Source organism: Vitis vinifera, chromosome 5 (genome assembly GCF_030704535.1).
Source record: "Vitis vinifera cultivar Pinot Noir 40024 chromosome 5, ASM3070453v1".
Taxonomy (NCBI): Eukaryota; Viridiplantae; Streptophyta; class Magnoliopsida; order Vitales; family Vitaceae; genus Vitis; species Vitis vinifera.
This window is the reverse complement of record NC_081809.1, coordinates 17420416-17437080: the sequence shown is the minus strand read 5'-3', so window position 1 is coordinate 17437080 and position 16665 is coordinate 17420416. Positions and strand designations below refer to the sequence as shown.

The window sequence follows — 16665 nt, the reverse complement described above, 5'->3', positions numbered from 1 at the left end:
TGTTAAGTCTAAGGCCGAACAAGTACAATCTTATGTACTTGTTCAATGCTTTTTAAATGAGTTTGAAGTTAATAGAGTCGCCTTTTTGTTGTTGGCAAAAGAAGTCTTAGAAGACCAGCAAGATGTTTCTAATGAAGCAAAGGCATTGCTGGAAAATTTTTCTGAGGTATTTCCTATAAAGCTGCCAAGTGGATTGCCTCCAAAAAGAAGTATCCAGCACCATATTGATCTAGTACCAGGGGCCAGCCTACCAAACCTGCCACATTATAGAATGCCTCCAAAAGAACATGAAGAACTTCAAAGACAAGTGGAAGAGTTGCTGCAGAAGGGATACAGAAGTGAATCAATGAGTCCATGTGCAGTTCCAACACTATTAACTCCAAAGAAAGATGGTACCTGGAGAATGTGCATCGATAGTCAGGCGATAAATCGGAAAACGATAAAGTATCGATACCCGATCCCAAGACTAGATGATATGCTGGATATGTTGCATGGAGCAAAAATATTTTCTAAAATTGATCTTAAAAGTGGCTATCACCAAATTAGGATTCGAGAAGGTGATGAGTGGAAAACAGCCTTCAATGGGCTTTATGAATGGACTGTGATGCTGTTTGGTTTGTCAAATGCACCTAGCACATTTATGCGTTTGATGAATCAAATTTTGAAGCCATTCATTGGAAAGTTTGTGGTAGTGTATTTTGATGATATACTTATTTATAGCCATCCAAGGAGTCTCATTTGCAACACCTGAAGGGAGTATTTGAAGTTCTCAAAAGAGAAGCTTCATGCCAATATGAAGAAGTGCAGATTTTTCACTGATTCTTTGCTGTTTCTGGGATATATAGTTAGTGCTGAAGGGATAAAAGTTGATGACAGTAAGGTTAAAGCAATTAGAAGCTGGCCAATGCCAAAAACAGTGGGAGAAGTGCGCAGTTTTCATGGTCTAGCCTCATTTTATAGACGCTTCATCAAGAATTTCAGCACTATAATTGCTCCTATAACTGATTGCATGAAGAAAGGGAGGTTTCAATGGTCAGAACAAGCAGAAGAAAGTTTTCAAAAGATTAAAGAGATGCTCAGCTCAGCCCCGGTACTAGTGCTGTCAGATTTAAAAAGGTCTTTGAAGTAGAGTGTGATGCTTCTGGAATTGGGATTGGAGCTGTTCTAAGTCAAGCAAGGCAGACCTGTGTCCTTTTACAGAGAAAAATTGAATGACACGAGAAGCAAATACACCACTTATGATAAAGAATTTTATGCCATCATTCAGCCTCTTAAGCATTGGGAGCATTACTTGATACATCAAGAATTTATTTTGCATACAGATCATGAAGCTTTAAAGCATCTCAACAGCCAGCAAAAGTTAAGCAAAAGGCATGCCCATTGGGTTTCTTACTTACAACGATTCACATTTGTGATAAAGCACAAGTCCAGAGCAAGTAACAAAGTGCCAGATGCACTCAGTTGAAGAAGTTTGTTCTTGACCAGTATGACTGTTACTGTCAAGGGTTTCGATTCCTTTAAGGATCTTTATCTAGGTGACCCTTTCTTTGGTTCAATTTGGAAGGATTGTACTAATGGGCAGCCGGGAAAGTATTTGTTGCATGATGGCTTCCTATTCAAGGAATCAACTCTGTATTCCAGATTGCCCTTCGAAGGAAAAGATCATTCAAGACATGCATGGTGGAGGCTTAGGAGGACATTTTGGGCAAGATAAAACATATGCTATGATTGAACAAAAGTTCTTTTGGCCAAAAATGAGGAGGGATATTTACAAATTTGTTAAAAGGTGTCAAACATGTCAAGAATCAAAAGGAAAAGTTCAAAATACAGGTTTGTACACTCCGCTGCCAGTTCCTACAGCTCCTTGGGAAGACGTAAGTATGGACTTTGTGGTGGGATTACCAAGAAGTCAACGGGGAATGGATCCCATTTTTGTGGTGGTTGATAGATTTTCAAAAAATGGCTCATTTCATTTGTTGCAAGAAGACTATGGATGCATCAAATATAGCAAATCTCTACTTTAGAGAGGTTGTGCGATTGCATGGAGTGCCAAAATCCATCACCTCAGATCAAGATTCCAAGTTTCTCTCTCCTTTTTGGAGAACTTTATGGAAGAAGTTTGGAACCAAGCTGCAATATAGTACTTCCTATCATCCTCAAATGGATGGACAAACTGAGGTTGTCAATAGAAGTTTGGGTGATTTATTGAGGTGCCTGGTTGGAGAAAATCCTAAGCAATGGGAAGCTGTGGTTGCGCAAGCAGAATTTGCCTATAACTATTCCAAGAATCTAACTACAGGCAAAAGTCCTTTTGAAGTTGTTTATGGGAAGCAGCCAATGCATCTTTATGATTTAGCTCCTTTACCAAAAATGGGAAGAAATAGTTTAAAGAGTGAAAACATGGTTGACTTAATGAAAACCCTGCATGAAGAAATCAGATTGAAGATTGAGGAGTCAAATGCAAAGTATAAGAAATATGCAGATCAGAAAAGGCACAGCCAAAGCTTTCAAGAGAGCTACATGGTGATGGTATACCCACGCAAGGAAAGATTTCCAGCTGGCTCTTATTCCAAGCTAAGTAAAAGAAAGATAGGACCTTACAAAATCATCAAGAAGATTGGGGAAAATGCTTAGATCTACCAAAACATATGGGAATTGATTCAACATTCAACATTTCAGATTTATATTCTTACACTGGTGAAAATCTAAAAGATGTTTCCAGCAGCACCAAACTCAAGGACGTGCTTCTTCTAAGGAGGGGAGAATGATGTAGTCAATATTAGACAATTTATGGCAGTTTGAAAACATAAAAGGTTTGCATGGGAAAGGTTTGTTATTAAATTAGACGTCCAAAGGTCAGTTTTTGTTATTAAAGGCTACTAATTGTCTTGGAAACCTTCAAAAAGTAGTTGAGGGTTGTCATTATAAAAGGGAAGAACTTGGTTATTGTAAGAACTTTTGATGATGAACCAAAAAATATATAAAGGTGATTAACCAGAAGTTCCTGGTTTTAGCTTTTGTGAAGGGTTTTTTCCTAGATTTTTTTCCTTAAGAAATCTTGGCTCCAATGGTGTTTGAAGTAACTTGGTGGTAGTTTACTTGGATAATAGCTCTAATAGCTTTTCAGTTTTCATCAAAGATGTCATGTGAGAGATAAGTTAACTTGTAGAGATGATTTTGATTCAGCAGGAGGAGGTGTCCTTTGGACAATCTCAAGAAAGGGGCACATGGGGCAACTCAAAAGGAAAAAGGGAAAACAGTTGTGCATGAATTTCTCGTTCCTCCTTTTCAAATCCAAATGAAGCTTTAAAGAGGAAAAAAAAGGCTTGGCAGTGGAGAAGAGGGGCCCAGTGGTGGGAAGCCCATCAAGGCCCATTATGTCCCCAACCATAGATAAAAAGCCCATTCTTTGATTAAGGCTCAACATGGAGGAAGCCCAAATAGAGAATGTGCTCTTAGGCTTTTTTCTTCTATACACAACAACAAAGCCCATCCAATAGCAAGGAGCCCATGTGAGTCATTTAAGGGAGGCCCATTTGACTTTTCATCCCCAAAATTCTAGGCACTGAATCCTGCTCTATGAAGGTCCAACTTGTCACTCATTCACAAAAGTCGCCTACTCAAAGGGCAACTCTAGACAATGCAAGGCTTCCAACGAAAAGTTGGCCTCTATGTTTCAAAATTTCGTCTCTGGCAAGAAAAATAGTCCCAAACTTCCAAAAGTCTTCAAAAGAGGAGGAGGCTTTAATGGGTGGAAATGATTTGGATTTGAGCAAGTGCACTAAGCTGAAGGCCATGACTAATTTGGTTATTCGAGTTGGACTCTTCAACCAAGGCGATAACTTTCCTTTCTCATAAAAAAACCTGTTCAATCAAAGGGACTGAAAGAGGTGAAGGGCTCTCGCACCATGGATTGCCAAGTTGGGTATTTCCTTTTAACTTTGGACTTTTATTAAGGACCAATCTTTAGTTAGGGCTTGTTACTCAAATCTTCTATCCCTCTCTTCTGCTTCTACTACTCAATCTGGCCGATGTCAGCCTTTTTTGTTGAATCATTTGGAGTCGAGCTCAGTCTCTCAAGCTATAACCCAATTGAACAAACTTGAGTTTAAGGAAAGTTTTAGTAATTGGTGGTACAAGTGTCAAGTTGGCAGTTGGGAAGGTCACACATTTATGATGAAACTAAAGTTCGTAAAAGCAAAATTGAAAGATTGGAACAGAGCATTGTTTGGAGATAAAAAAGAGAAAAAGAATATCATTATGTTAGACATTGTTAAGATTGACTTAGTTGAGTAGGAAGGAAAATTGACTTCTAAACTCTCAACTTTGAAAGCCTTAAGGAAGCAAGATCTAGAGGAATTATTATTAAAGGAAGAGTTTCATTGAAGGCAAAAATCCAAGGTTAAATGGATAAAAGAATGAGATTGCAATTCTAAATTCTTTCATTGACTGACCAATAGGAGGCAAAACAAAAAATTCATAAAGTCGTTGGTGTCTAAAGAAGGGGTAACTCTAAGCAACATTGAAAATATTTTAGAGGAGATGAATCTTTTTTTGAAAGCTCTAATCCAAACCCTTTGGTGTTTCTTAGAGGATGAAAGGTTTAGAGTGGTCTCCTATATTTGGAGACAATGTTGCCAGGCTAGACCGTCCCTTTTCTGAAGAAGGGGTGTGCCTTGCTATTTTCCAACTAAATAAGGAACAAGCCCCTAGCCCTAATGGTTTTACTACTGCAATGTATCAAAAGTGTTAGGATGTGATTAAAGAGGACCTTATGAGGGTGTTTTTAGAGTTCCACGGTAATGAGATAATAAATCAAAGCACCAATAGGATTTTGGGATCCAATAGTTGATAGAATCTCAGGAGGTTGGATGGGTGGAAAAATGCTTTTTTGTCTTTGGAGGGGAGGATAACCTTAATTCAGTCTTGTTTGTCTCTCATCCATAACTATTTCCTCTCTCTTTTCAAGATCCTGACATCAATAGCCTTCAAGATTGAGAAAATACAAAGGGACTTCCTTTAGTCAAAGACTGAGGATGGTAAGAAAGATCATCTTATCAATTGGGATATGGTGTATAAGCCAAAGGAGTTTGGAGGTTTGGGGTTTGGGAAGACTTCCTTGCGAAATTGTGCTCTTTTAGGAAAGTGGCTTTGGAAGTTCCCTAGGGAAAGTTGTAGTCTATAGCATCTAGCTATTACGAGCATTTATAGGACACATCCTAATGGATGGTACATCAACATTTTGGTTAGATGGTCAAACAAAGGTCCTTGAAAGATTATTCCGCTAGTCTTTCAAGACTTTTTCCGGTACACCCTCTTTGTGGTGGGGAACAGGGAGAGAATTCAATTCTGGGAAAATATATGGTGGGAAAGTCAACATTTCTGTTCACAATTTTCAAGGCCCTATAAAATTATCTCAATGAAAAATCTCACCATCTCAACCATCTTTGGTAATCCCTATCCACATTCTTGGAATTTTAATTTTCGTCGTAATCTCACATATAAAAATTAAATTTCTCATAAGACTCATGTCTTCACTTACCTCAATGCACTTGTCTCCTTCTACCCCAGGTTCAAGAGCTTGGTCGTTATCCTCCTCAGGTTTATTTTTAGTAAAATTTTTCTTCTTAGTCTTATCCAATTCCTCAAATCTAATCCCATTCCTTCCAGCCAATTATGTTTAAAAATCAAAAGCCCCTTCAAAGATTAAAGTCTTTGCTTGGTTAGTGGTGCACAATACCAATGACATGCTACAAGTGAGATGGACCTACAAATCTCTTAGTCTTCAATGGTGCATTTTATGCACCATTAGTGGAGAATCGATTGACCATTTTTTCTACATTGCCTAATAACATTTGGACTTCGACATAAGCTGTTCAGTTTAGCTAATATTAATTGGGTTCCGCCTAGGAGTATTGGAGATATGATGATTATGTCATTTAGAGGATTAGGGAATTCAATCAAAGACAAGACTCTTTTGACAAATCGCTTGCCTCACTATACATTGGATTATGTGGAGAGAAATGTTAGAATTTTTTATGACAAGTGGAGAATGGAAGAGATGTTATGGGATCTACTTCACTTCTATTCATCCCTTTAGGCCTCTTGTATTGTCACTTTTAGAGGAGTCCCACTTATTATTATTCAACTCAATTGGCTTTCAGTTTGTTATTCAAAAGGGGGGAATAACATTGACAGGAGTTGATTCTGACTTCTAAGATATTTTGTGTATGCCAATGTGTATAGTTCTCCTTGTATACTAGAGGAGTCTAGTCTTACTTTGATCAATTTTTGTATTTTGTGATAAGGAACTCTCATCCTTCTCTTGAACTTTTATCAACATTAATATATCTTTGTTTTTTATCCAAAAAGAAAAAAAAAATTGTATCTTGTCGGATTCCATTAATAGTCTAAACTATACATAATTTATCATAGCTTTTGTTGTTCTTCGATGGGCAGGTTTGTTTTTCTTCTTTTGTTGCCTCTTACCCTTTTTATTAGGCACCTTTGATTGGAGTTTTTGTTTGCTTATAAAAAAGAAAGTTATCAAAAGAAAGGGAAAAAAGGAAAAAGAAAATGATCATGAAAACTTGTACAAGCATCATAACCATCTAGAAACAAGTAATTTTAAGAGACTACCTTAAGAAATGGCCATATCTTTTGGGTATTTATAAGTTCTTCTATATTCTTTCTATGAGCTTTTGAGAATTGGAATTCATTAATTCTGAGAATTGAGAAATTACAAATAAATAGGGAAAGACAATCTTATAAAAGACTCAAAACTCTAACAACCTAACAAACCCATAACTAATCAAATTTGTTGAAATAGGACAATCAAAAAACAACAACCAGATCTTATCCCTACAAAATAGGAATTTGAATTTCTTTCCTAACTCCCTCCTAAATCTCATATTCCTAACTAACTCCTAAATCTTCAACACTTCCCCTCAAGTTGGTGTGTAGATGTCCATCCTTCCCAACTTGCTAACAAGAAACTCAAAGTTAGACCTTAAGAGTTCCTTGGTAAGGATGTCTACTGTCTGTTGCATTGCAGGAACAAACGGCAAGCATAGCAACAGTCCCAAGTTTCTCCTTTATGAAATGTCTATCAATCTCAACATGTTTTGTCTTGTCATGTAATGTTAGATTATGTGCAATATTGATGGTTGTTTTTTTGCCACTATACAATTTGATAGGAAGAGTAATGGGCCTCCTTAGTTCTTCTAAGACATGTTTTGGTCATAACATCTCACAAATCTCATGTTTCATACCTCTAAACTCTGCTTCAATGCTTCTTCGTGACACCATACTTTGCTTCTTGCTTCTCCAAGTAACCAAGTTACCCTATACAAACATATAGTACCCGTAGGTAAATCTTTTACCAGTGATTAATCTAGCCCAATTGGCATTAATGTGAACCTCAACTCCTCATTGCTCATCCTTCTTAAACAATAATCCTTTCCCTAGAGTACCCTTCAAGTACCTTATAATCTTGTAAACAGCTTCAAGGTGTTCATCATGTGGAGAGTGCCTGAATTGACACACAAAGCTCACTGCAAAAGCAATATCTGGTCGAGTGTGTGACAAATACATCAGTTTGCCAACCAACTTCTGATATCACGTTTTATCTGCAGGTCCTTTGTTGTTTTCTTTCTAGCTTCAAATTGTATTGTGCAAGAGTATCAGTTGGTCTCCAACCACTTATACCTATTTCTTTTAGGAGATCGAGAATGTGCTTTTGTTGTGAGACGACGATGCCGTTCTTGGAATGTGAAACTTCCATTCTAAGAAAGTACCTTAATGACCCTACATCCTTAATCTCAAATTCAAAAGCTAGAACCTTCTATAACCTTTCTATCTCAGGAAAGTCATCTCCAATGAGAATAATATCATCCACATAAACAATTAACACAGCAATCTTCCCTTCGAATGAGAACTTCATAAACAAGGTGTGACCAGTTTACCCCTGAGTATAACCTTGTTTCTTTATGGACTAAGTGAATTTATCAAACCATGCCCTAGGCAATTGGTTGAGTCCATATAACGACTTCCTTAGCTTGCACATCTTTGATCCAAATTTTTCAATAAAGCCTAAGGGAGACTCCATATAAACTTCTTGTTCCAAATCCCCATTGAGAAATTTTTCACATCCAACTGTTGCAACAGCTAGTCCAGATTTACAACAATTGATAAGAGCACTCTCACTATGTTTTGCTTGCCTACAAGAGCGAATGTTTCTAAATAGGCAATACCATGCGTTTGAGTGAATCCCTTCGCTACTAATTGAGCTTTATATCTTTCTAGAGAGCCGTTCGAGTTGTCTTTCATTGTAAAGACTCATTTGCAACCAATTGTGGACCTACATTCAAGCAAACTTACTATCTCCCTTGACTTGTTCTTCTCATGAGCTCTCATCTCTTCAAGAATAACTTCCTTTTAGGAACATTAAGAGCATCTTGTATATTTTTAAGAATGTTCATACAAGAAAGTTGTGAAGTAAATGTAAGAAGAGAATGAGATAATTTTCCATAGGACACAAAGTTAGACAAAGGATGTTTAGTACATTGCCTAGTATCTTTTCAACAAGCAATCAGAATACCTAAATCATTAACAAACTAAATTTAGGAATTGGAAGAATTAGACTCAGACATGGGTTTACCTGGAGGATTGACAGAAATCAAATTTGTTCTCAAGTTAGGCCCTTAGGGCTACTGACAAGTGGAGTTTGTTTTCCTTTAATCAAGGTTCTTCCTTGAATAGACAATAAACTCATTTGATATTTTTCCTGGCTTCTCACACATTTCAGATTCCATTTGATTTTCTGATGGCATAATCGTCAGTTGTCCATTCCTCTCAGCATTTAACATATTTACTTCTGTGGATGTCCCAGCGGTTCCTGAAGTGGGTATCGAGTTAGGCATGGGTATTTCTAAAATAAGGGTTGCCACGGGTGCTGGTGCTCCGGAAGGTGATTGAACAAATTTTTCTGTTTCTGAATCTAGGACAGACATCACAAAAGGCATTTCTATTTGGAGGTTATTAAAGAAAGAATCTTCACCATCACTCTCCCCCTAAAGATGATGAAAACCATATTTTTTTGTTTCAAAAAAATGACATCCATGGTAACAAACATTTTTATTTAAATTGGATAAAAACATTTGTATCCTTTTTGTGTTGGAGAATAACCAAGAAACACACATTTTTTAGCTCTTGGCTCAAGTTTTCCCCATTCATGATTGTGAATGTGGACAAATGTGATACAACCAAAAATTTTAAGAGGAATATTACCTGAAATTCTTGATGAAGGATAACACTTTTTGAAAAAATCTATTAGTGTTTGAAAATGCAAGACCCTTGATGGCATCTGATTGATCAAATAGGTAGCTCTAAGAACAGTCTTCCCCCACAAATATTTAGGGACCTTAGTTGTAAAAATTAAGGATCTAGCAACTTTGAGAAGGTGTTTGTTTTTTCTTTCAGCCACTCCATTTTGTTAAGGAGTATCATTACAAGAATTTTAGTGCACAATGCCATTTTTCTCAAAGTATTTCCCTAGGATTTTATTAAAATATTCCTTCCCATTGTCACTTCAAAAGATTTGAATGTTTGTTTGAAACTAAGTTTGCACTATGTTGTGAAAAAATTTGAAAACCTGTTCAGACTCAAACTTTTCCTTCAATAAATTAGAGTTTGCATTGAAAGAAGAAGATTGAAGTAGATTATACAAGTGTTCTAGCAGATCCTTGGTGAAAGGAAGCATTTCTGAAGCAGCTTGTTGCCCTTAATCAGTATTGGAAACCTGGATAGCTCGGTTATCTCCACTTGGCTTCTTTTTCCAATTCTAAGGCTTCCTATGCAATTTCCAACAAGTCTCAAGAGTATGCCAAGCCTTTTTTTTATAGTGATCACGCCAAGGCTTTTTTTTTTTTTTTTTTTTGTGTGTGTTTCTTCGATTTCCATCTTAGTCAAGTCCCTTTGATACAAGAGCAGAAGCTTCTGTATCAGTATTCGAACGTGGTTCTCCATTTAGCATCACATTCCATCGAGCATCCTTGCTTCGTACCTCACAGAAAACTTCTTGAATGGATGGCAGTGGCTTTCTGCCTAGAATTCAACCTCTAACTCATCCAGATCCTTGTAAGTCCCGCCAAAAATGCATAGACTATAATTTTCCATCCATTTCCTGTATCTCACATTGTCATTGGGCAATCCCATTCCATAACACAAACCCAACTCTTACAACAAAGTCATCATCTCATTGCAACAAAAGGTCACTTCTCAATCTCCTTGTTTGGACTGCCAAAGGTTCATCTTCAACAGAAATATTTGGGAAGAATTTTCTAGATCTGAAACAGCATCCCAGACTTCTTTGGTCGTCAGTAAAACATGTAAGATTTCCCAATCGTTGGTTCCATAGAATTGATGAGCCAAGCAATCACCATAGGATTTTTAGACCTCCATGTTTTCAAAGTCAGATCATTTGTGGCCGGTTTCGTTACTTCACCTATCAAATGGGCAAGTTTCCTTTGTCATCAATCACTAGTTTCATACACTGGACCCATTCTAAGTAATTCTCACCAATCAAATTGTGAATGGTTAATTGTAAAGAAGAATTCAAATTGGCACAATCAAATTGTTGGAACGGTGCCAAGGAGATAGTTTGAGTGTTGTCCGCATCCCCTCCAAAAGTGGTTGAGCCTCTAGTGGCTCTAGTCATAGAGGTTTTTGCCATCTAAAAATTTTCCAATCAAGACTCAAAGCTCAAGCTCCGACACCATGTGAGCTTTTAAGAATCAAAAATCATTAATTCTAAGAATTGAGAAATTACCAATAAATAGGGAAAGACAATCCCATAAAGGACTCAACAACCTAACAAACCCATAACTAACCAGATTTGATGAAATAGAACAATTTGAAAAATAACAACTAGATCTTATCCCTACAAAATAGGAATTCGCATTTCTTTCCTAACTAACTCCTCAATCTTTGATACTTTTCATTAAGGTTGGGTTCTCAGATGTATTCTATTACTTTTCCTTGCCCACCATGCCACAAATATAAAAAAAAAGCTAATAAAATCAAAATTAAATTAAAAAGAAAAAAAATAAAAAAAAAAAGAGGAGGTTTGTTAGAAAAAAACATAAGAGGACATAGAATATTTTTTAAAGAGAAAGGAAACAAAGATAGAAACCATGGGTAATGCTACATTTTGTGGTTCTTTATCTTCCCTAGACTCTTGTTATCTTGAAATATTCCTTTCAGTTAATTCTTTCATCACAATAGTTTCAACTATTCCATAAATTACTTCAATCTATGCAATGACATGGAGCTAGTACTCAAATGGACTGATCAGCGTGACCTAAAAATCATTGGTAATTTATAGAGGAACCTCAATTAACATTCATATAGGCTTTCAAATAAATCACAACCACTTTTTTTCTTCTTTTTTTTCTTTTTTTTTTCCAAAAAATTTAAGGAAATTTTAGACTTAACCAAAAAATTACAAAAAGGTTTGAATAAAGTGATCACAGGAGCCTATATGTGAACTGGGAAAAGCTTTCTTGGCTGGAAAATTAAATCAAAACAAAAAAAAAACAGTAAACTAGTCTACATGAACAAAATTCTACACTCCAAACTTTACATGTACTAAGGGGGCTGACAAAACAGATTTTGAGATTCTCCATGTCCAGCAGCTCACTTATGTGCCCAATTACACAAAGAAATAACAAGCATGCACCACCTTAGTTGCAACACACCCAGAGGACAGAACATTGAAAAAAATAAAAAGGCATCAAAATATTCTCAATCATGCAGTAGGATGAAAAACTATGTCAAAGCTAACAGATGTCATCTTCCAGTTATGGGATCATAAGTAGAAAAAGAAATAGAAAAATCTGTATTGGAAAGAAGGTGAGACCCGAAATTCCATTCGGCACAAACATAAGGACCAATGCGGAGATGGAGATACAGCCCACTAGATCCCACTAGCTTCACAAACTTGACAATATCATATCTTCCTTCAAAGTTATACTGAACACACAGTTGATAAATGAAAGGAATATGTAAGTAGAAAGAAATGAACATTATCCAAGATAACCATCCAAGGTGGCTTCCAGATCGGACCATAAATAAATATCTCACCTGTCGTCTAACTGGCTCATGCCCATTCCAGAATACATAAGTTTGGATAACATCTGCCCCACCTTCCTTGCTCTTTGCAATAAGATCAGGCCACATCTGAGATCATTTGAAACATATAAGACATGGATAAACACATCATCCAACCTCGTGTAATAAAAAGCGACTGATCCAATAACAGAATGACATATCGATTCTAGAAGCATAACTGTGAGCAAGGAAAAAGAAGTGTTCAAAAAAAATGCATACTTACTAATGGAACAGCACAACAAAAGTAGCAGGATAACAAGAAAAGAGAAGATTAGAACACGACAGTCGAAGTGGAAAAAAACAAACTCAGGGTTGTGGCTAAAGCAAAGTGAATTCAACCCAGCCCAACCAATGTGTGAGCTTGCCTAGAGTTGTTACATGTAAGTTGGCTTTGAGTTGAGCACCTCCAAGGAGTTAAGGCTGCATTAAGCTATGGGCAGTCAGCTCACGACTAGGGTTTGGATTGGGCTAAACCTCTATTGCCCCCAATGATTGGAATTGCTATCTGACATGTATTGCCTCGAATTAGGTTCACTTTCTTCGTCATTGCATACTCAATAAAAATGCAGTAGAGTCATAGAACTGAATAATATTCATAGAGAACAAATAAAACTAAAAGAAATAAAAGAAATAAAATTCTTGACTTAGATGGGAAGAATCTCACAGCATGTTTGAAACTATATGACTTGACATACTTGATTTAAAGTGGCTGGTGGTTTTGAATACCTTTTCAGTTGTTTGAGTGGATTTTTACCTGCTAGTTTGGTGACATCTTGCTGGATGCACTTATGTTTTGATCATTGATTTAGAAGGCTGGCAGATTTCTGGAGTAGAATTTTTTGGAAAAAATGACGGTCAGGGTGGTCTGCATCAATTCAAAGTCCTTTGAGCTTGTATCTAGATGGATGAAGGGGTGAGTAGAGGAGCAGTTTGTGGAGAGGGGTAAAGGCTATCAAAGATGGATCAAGATGAGTGGGAAGGTGCTGGGATGGTTACTAGAAGTTCTTGATCTTCGCTGTAAGTGGAAGGGGGAAAGGTTGCTACAGAGAGAAATGAAAGACAATGGAAGATGGTTCATGGAAGATCTGTGGCAAAACAAAGCTGGAAGATACCATTTATTATCAGTCATGTCAGAGGATGCGAGAAGATATTTTGTTATCATTCCAGAGGGTTCTGATCTTCTTGGGTGAGCTGTTTTTTTTTTTGATTGGAAACGACACAAAGATTTATTGATAGAAAAAAAGTACAAAAGAAGGATGAGGAATCCTCCTGCCAAAGACAGCTAAACTAAAGAAAAAAACACTGAAAAACGCACAACACTCTAAAAAGACCACTCCTTATGGAGTACAAACAGCTATCCAATCAAGAAGTAACGCATTAAGGGGAGTCCCCTTAAAAACCTTGGAACAATAGGCCCAAAGAGAAGCAAGGTAAACAATAGAGTCCCATAGAGCCTCTGAATTCCTTGCTTTATCCTCAAAAATCCTCGCATTCCTTTCCCTCCACACAATCCGAATAAGAGCGATGTTTGCAGCTTGCCACAAGGCTATCCCCCTCTTAGACGAACCAAATCCATTGAATTTGATGTACATCATGTCAAGAATGCTTCTCGGGGGAACCCAATCCATCTTAGCTAACTGAAATAACCTGTGCCATAACCCAATCGTCAAGGAGCAATGAAGAAAAATATGATCAGCTGATTCCCCATGCTTCATGCACAGAATACAAATATCCGGACTAAGGGCTTTGTAGGGTCTTCTCACTTGTAGCATGTCATTAGTAGTCACCTTCTTGTGTGCCACTAACCAGATGAAGGACTGCACTTTGAAGGGAATTTGAGAATTCCAAACGAATTTAGAAGGAAAAACCTGAGGAGGACCAAAAAATTGGGATAAAGCTAGAAAGAAAGATTTAACTGAAAAAAGCCCTGAAGAAGACAAGGGCCACGATCTGGCATCTGGAACCGAAGGAGATAAATGCACTCCATCAAGAGAGCGCATGAAGCCTTCTAAGTCCTCAATCTCAGAATCTGACAAGTTACGACGGAAATTTAAAGTCCAAGAGAAAGGGCGAGTAGGACCAAGAACTGATGAAATAGGTATGTTTTTATCCAAGACTACTCTAAATAGACTTGGATATTGGGATCCCAAAGGTTGGTCCCCCCACCACAAATCTTCCCAGAAGCGAATTCTTTCCCCATTTCCTACCACAAATCGAGTAAACGAGGAAAACTCTTGAAAGACTTGAGAAATAGCCTTCCAAGGACAACGATGTGACCATCTGACTATTGTGTTAGCATCCCAACCATTGGAGTGAGAACCATAGATGCTTAGTATGACCTGATGCCATAGAGCTGATCCCTCTCTAGGGTACCTCCACAACCACTTCCCTAAAAGCGCGAGATTTCTTAAAGAAATATTCCCAAAACCCAAACCCCCTCTTTCCTTCGGATTACACACGACATCCCACCTGACTAGATGATCCTTTTTACCTTCCCCAATCCCTGACCATAAAAAATCCCTTTGCAACCTCTCGATTTTTGCAGCAACTGAAGCGGGTAACTTAAATAAAGAAAGATAGTAACAGGGCATATGGGTAAGGCAAGAATGGATGAGAGTTATCCTCCCGCCGAAGGATAGGTATGCCTTTTGCCAACCATCTAATCTTCTTGAAATTCTCTCAATCACAGGATCCCAAAAACCACCTGCCCTGGGGTTCCCGCCCAAAGGAAGACCCAGATATAGTATAGGCCAGCCAGAAGCCTTGCATCCAAGTGTCTCAGCCAATCTTGACATATGAGCATGATCCAAATTGATGCCATAAATATTACTCTTGTCTAAATTGACCTTAAGTCCAGAAATATGCCCAAATGCTAACAAAAGACTCTTGAGAGTCTGCAAGTCTTCCTCCCTAGTGTTAGAAAAGAAGATGGTGTCATCGGCAAATTGCAAATGAGATACCCTAGTTCTATTTCTACCCACCCTGAAGCCCTCCAACATATTTCTCTCCTCTGCTCTCACAAGCATCCTACTCAATACATCAGCTACTAAAGTAAACAAAAAGGGGGATAAAGGGTCTCCTTGTCTTAATCCTCTTGATGCCTTAACCCACCCTTTAGCGCTTCCATTCACCAATACTGCATAAGAAACCGAGGACAAGCATCCATTCATCCATTTCCTCCATTTAGGGCTAAACCCCTTCTTCTCCAACACTTGATCTAAAAAATCCCACCTTACGTGATCGTAAGCCTTTTCAAAATCAATTTTAAAGACGACTCCTTCCTCCCCTGATCGTCTTCTCTCATCCACTATCTCATTTGCTATGAGGACTGCATCCATTATTTGTCTCCCTTGAACAAAAGCTCCCTGAGTAGAATGGATGGTTTCATGTAAGACCCCTCTTAGACGCCCTGAGAGCACTTTGGCTATTATCTTATAGAGACTAGTGATCAAACTAATGGGTCTAAAGTCTGAGATTTTCTTTGTCGTACTCTTTTTGGGCAAAAGAACAATGAAAGAGGCATTAGTGCTTTGATTGATAACTCCGCTCCTGTGAAACTCTGCAAACACTCTCACTAAATCCTCCTTAATCACATCCCAGCAGTCTTGGAATACTGCAATAGTAAAGCCATCAGGCCCCGGAGCCTTGTCCCTATCCATCTGAAATATGGCCTTAGAAATCTCTTCTTCTGTAAAAGGGGCAACCAAACTTATTGCACTTTCTTCCGAAATAGGAGACCAATCTAAACCTTCAATACTCCAAGACTCTCCTATAGGATTCGCGTAGAGTTTTTCAAAGTAGAGTAAGATCTCCTCTGTGATGCTCATGACATTATTCAACACTAAGCCCGTTTCATTTTCCAATGACTTGATATACTTCCTATTTCGCCTGCCATTAGCCACTTTATGAAAAAACTTAGAATTGCAATCCCCTTCCTTAACCCATTTCACCCTAGCTTTTTGTCTCCAATGGATTTCCTCCCTCAAAATTAAATCCTCTAGCTCCCCTTTTCTTAAGGCTCTTTGACCTAACAATTCAGAGGTGAGACCCCCATCCTGCTCGATGGCGTCTAAGTTAGCTAAATCCTTGAGGATACTTTTTTTCTTTTCATTAAGCACTCCAAAAGACAGCTTATTCCATTCCTTCGCTTTGGCTTTAACAAATTGTAATCTCCTCATGAACTTGTGGCCTTCCCATCCGTTTCCTTGAAAACCCCTCCACCAATTTCTAAAGTTCTCCTTGAAACTAGGATGTTGCAGCCACATGTTCTCAAATCTAAAAGGAGTTGGGCCCCACGTGAACGGATTGGTATCCAAAGCAATTGGCCAATGATCCGAGGTCCTTCTGATAAGGGTTTCTTGAGTGCCTTGGGGAAATAGCTGCCCCCACTCATTTGAGTAAAGAAAACGGTCTAATCTCTTGCACACGGGAGACTCTTGCATATTTGACCAAGTGAAAGATGCATTCCTAAGAGGTGGATCAAGTAATTCACTTTCA

The 16665-nt window shown here is 37.9% G+C and overlaps 1 protein-coding gene across 2 annotated transcripts in view; it reads right to left on the bottom strand.

Moving 5' to 3' along the window:
• The window catches only part of LOC100250380 (beta-galactosidase 9), a 152041-nt gene that overhangs the window by 125685 nt on the left and 9691 nt on the right, over positions 1–16665 (bottom strand). The window contains exons 2-3 of one of the 2 annotated variants that reach the window (XM_002263349.4): positions 12142–12237; positions 11918–12030 (exon numbers count right to left, since the gene is read on the bottom strand). In XM_002263349.4, the coding sequence (XP_002263385.1) occupies positions 11918–12030; positions 12142–12237 (209 nt within the window). The remainder of the gene's footprint in view (positions 1–11917; positions 12031–12141; positions 12238–16665) is intronic. The other variant, XM_059736995.1, reaches the window with a different exon arrangement.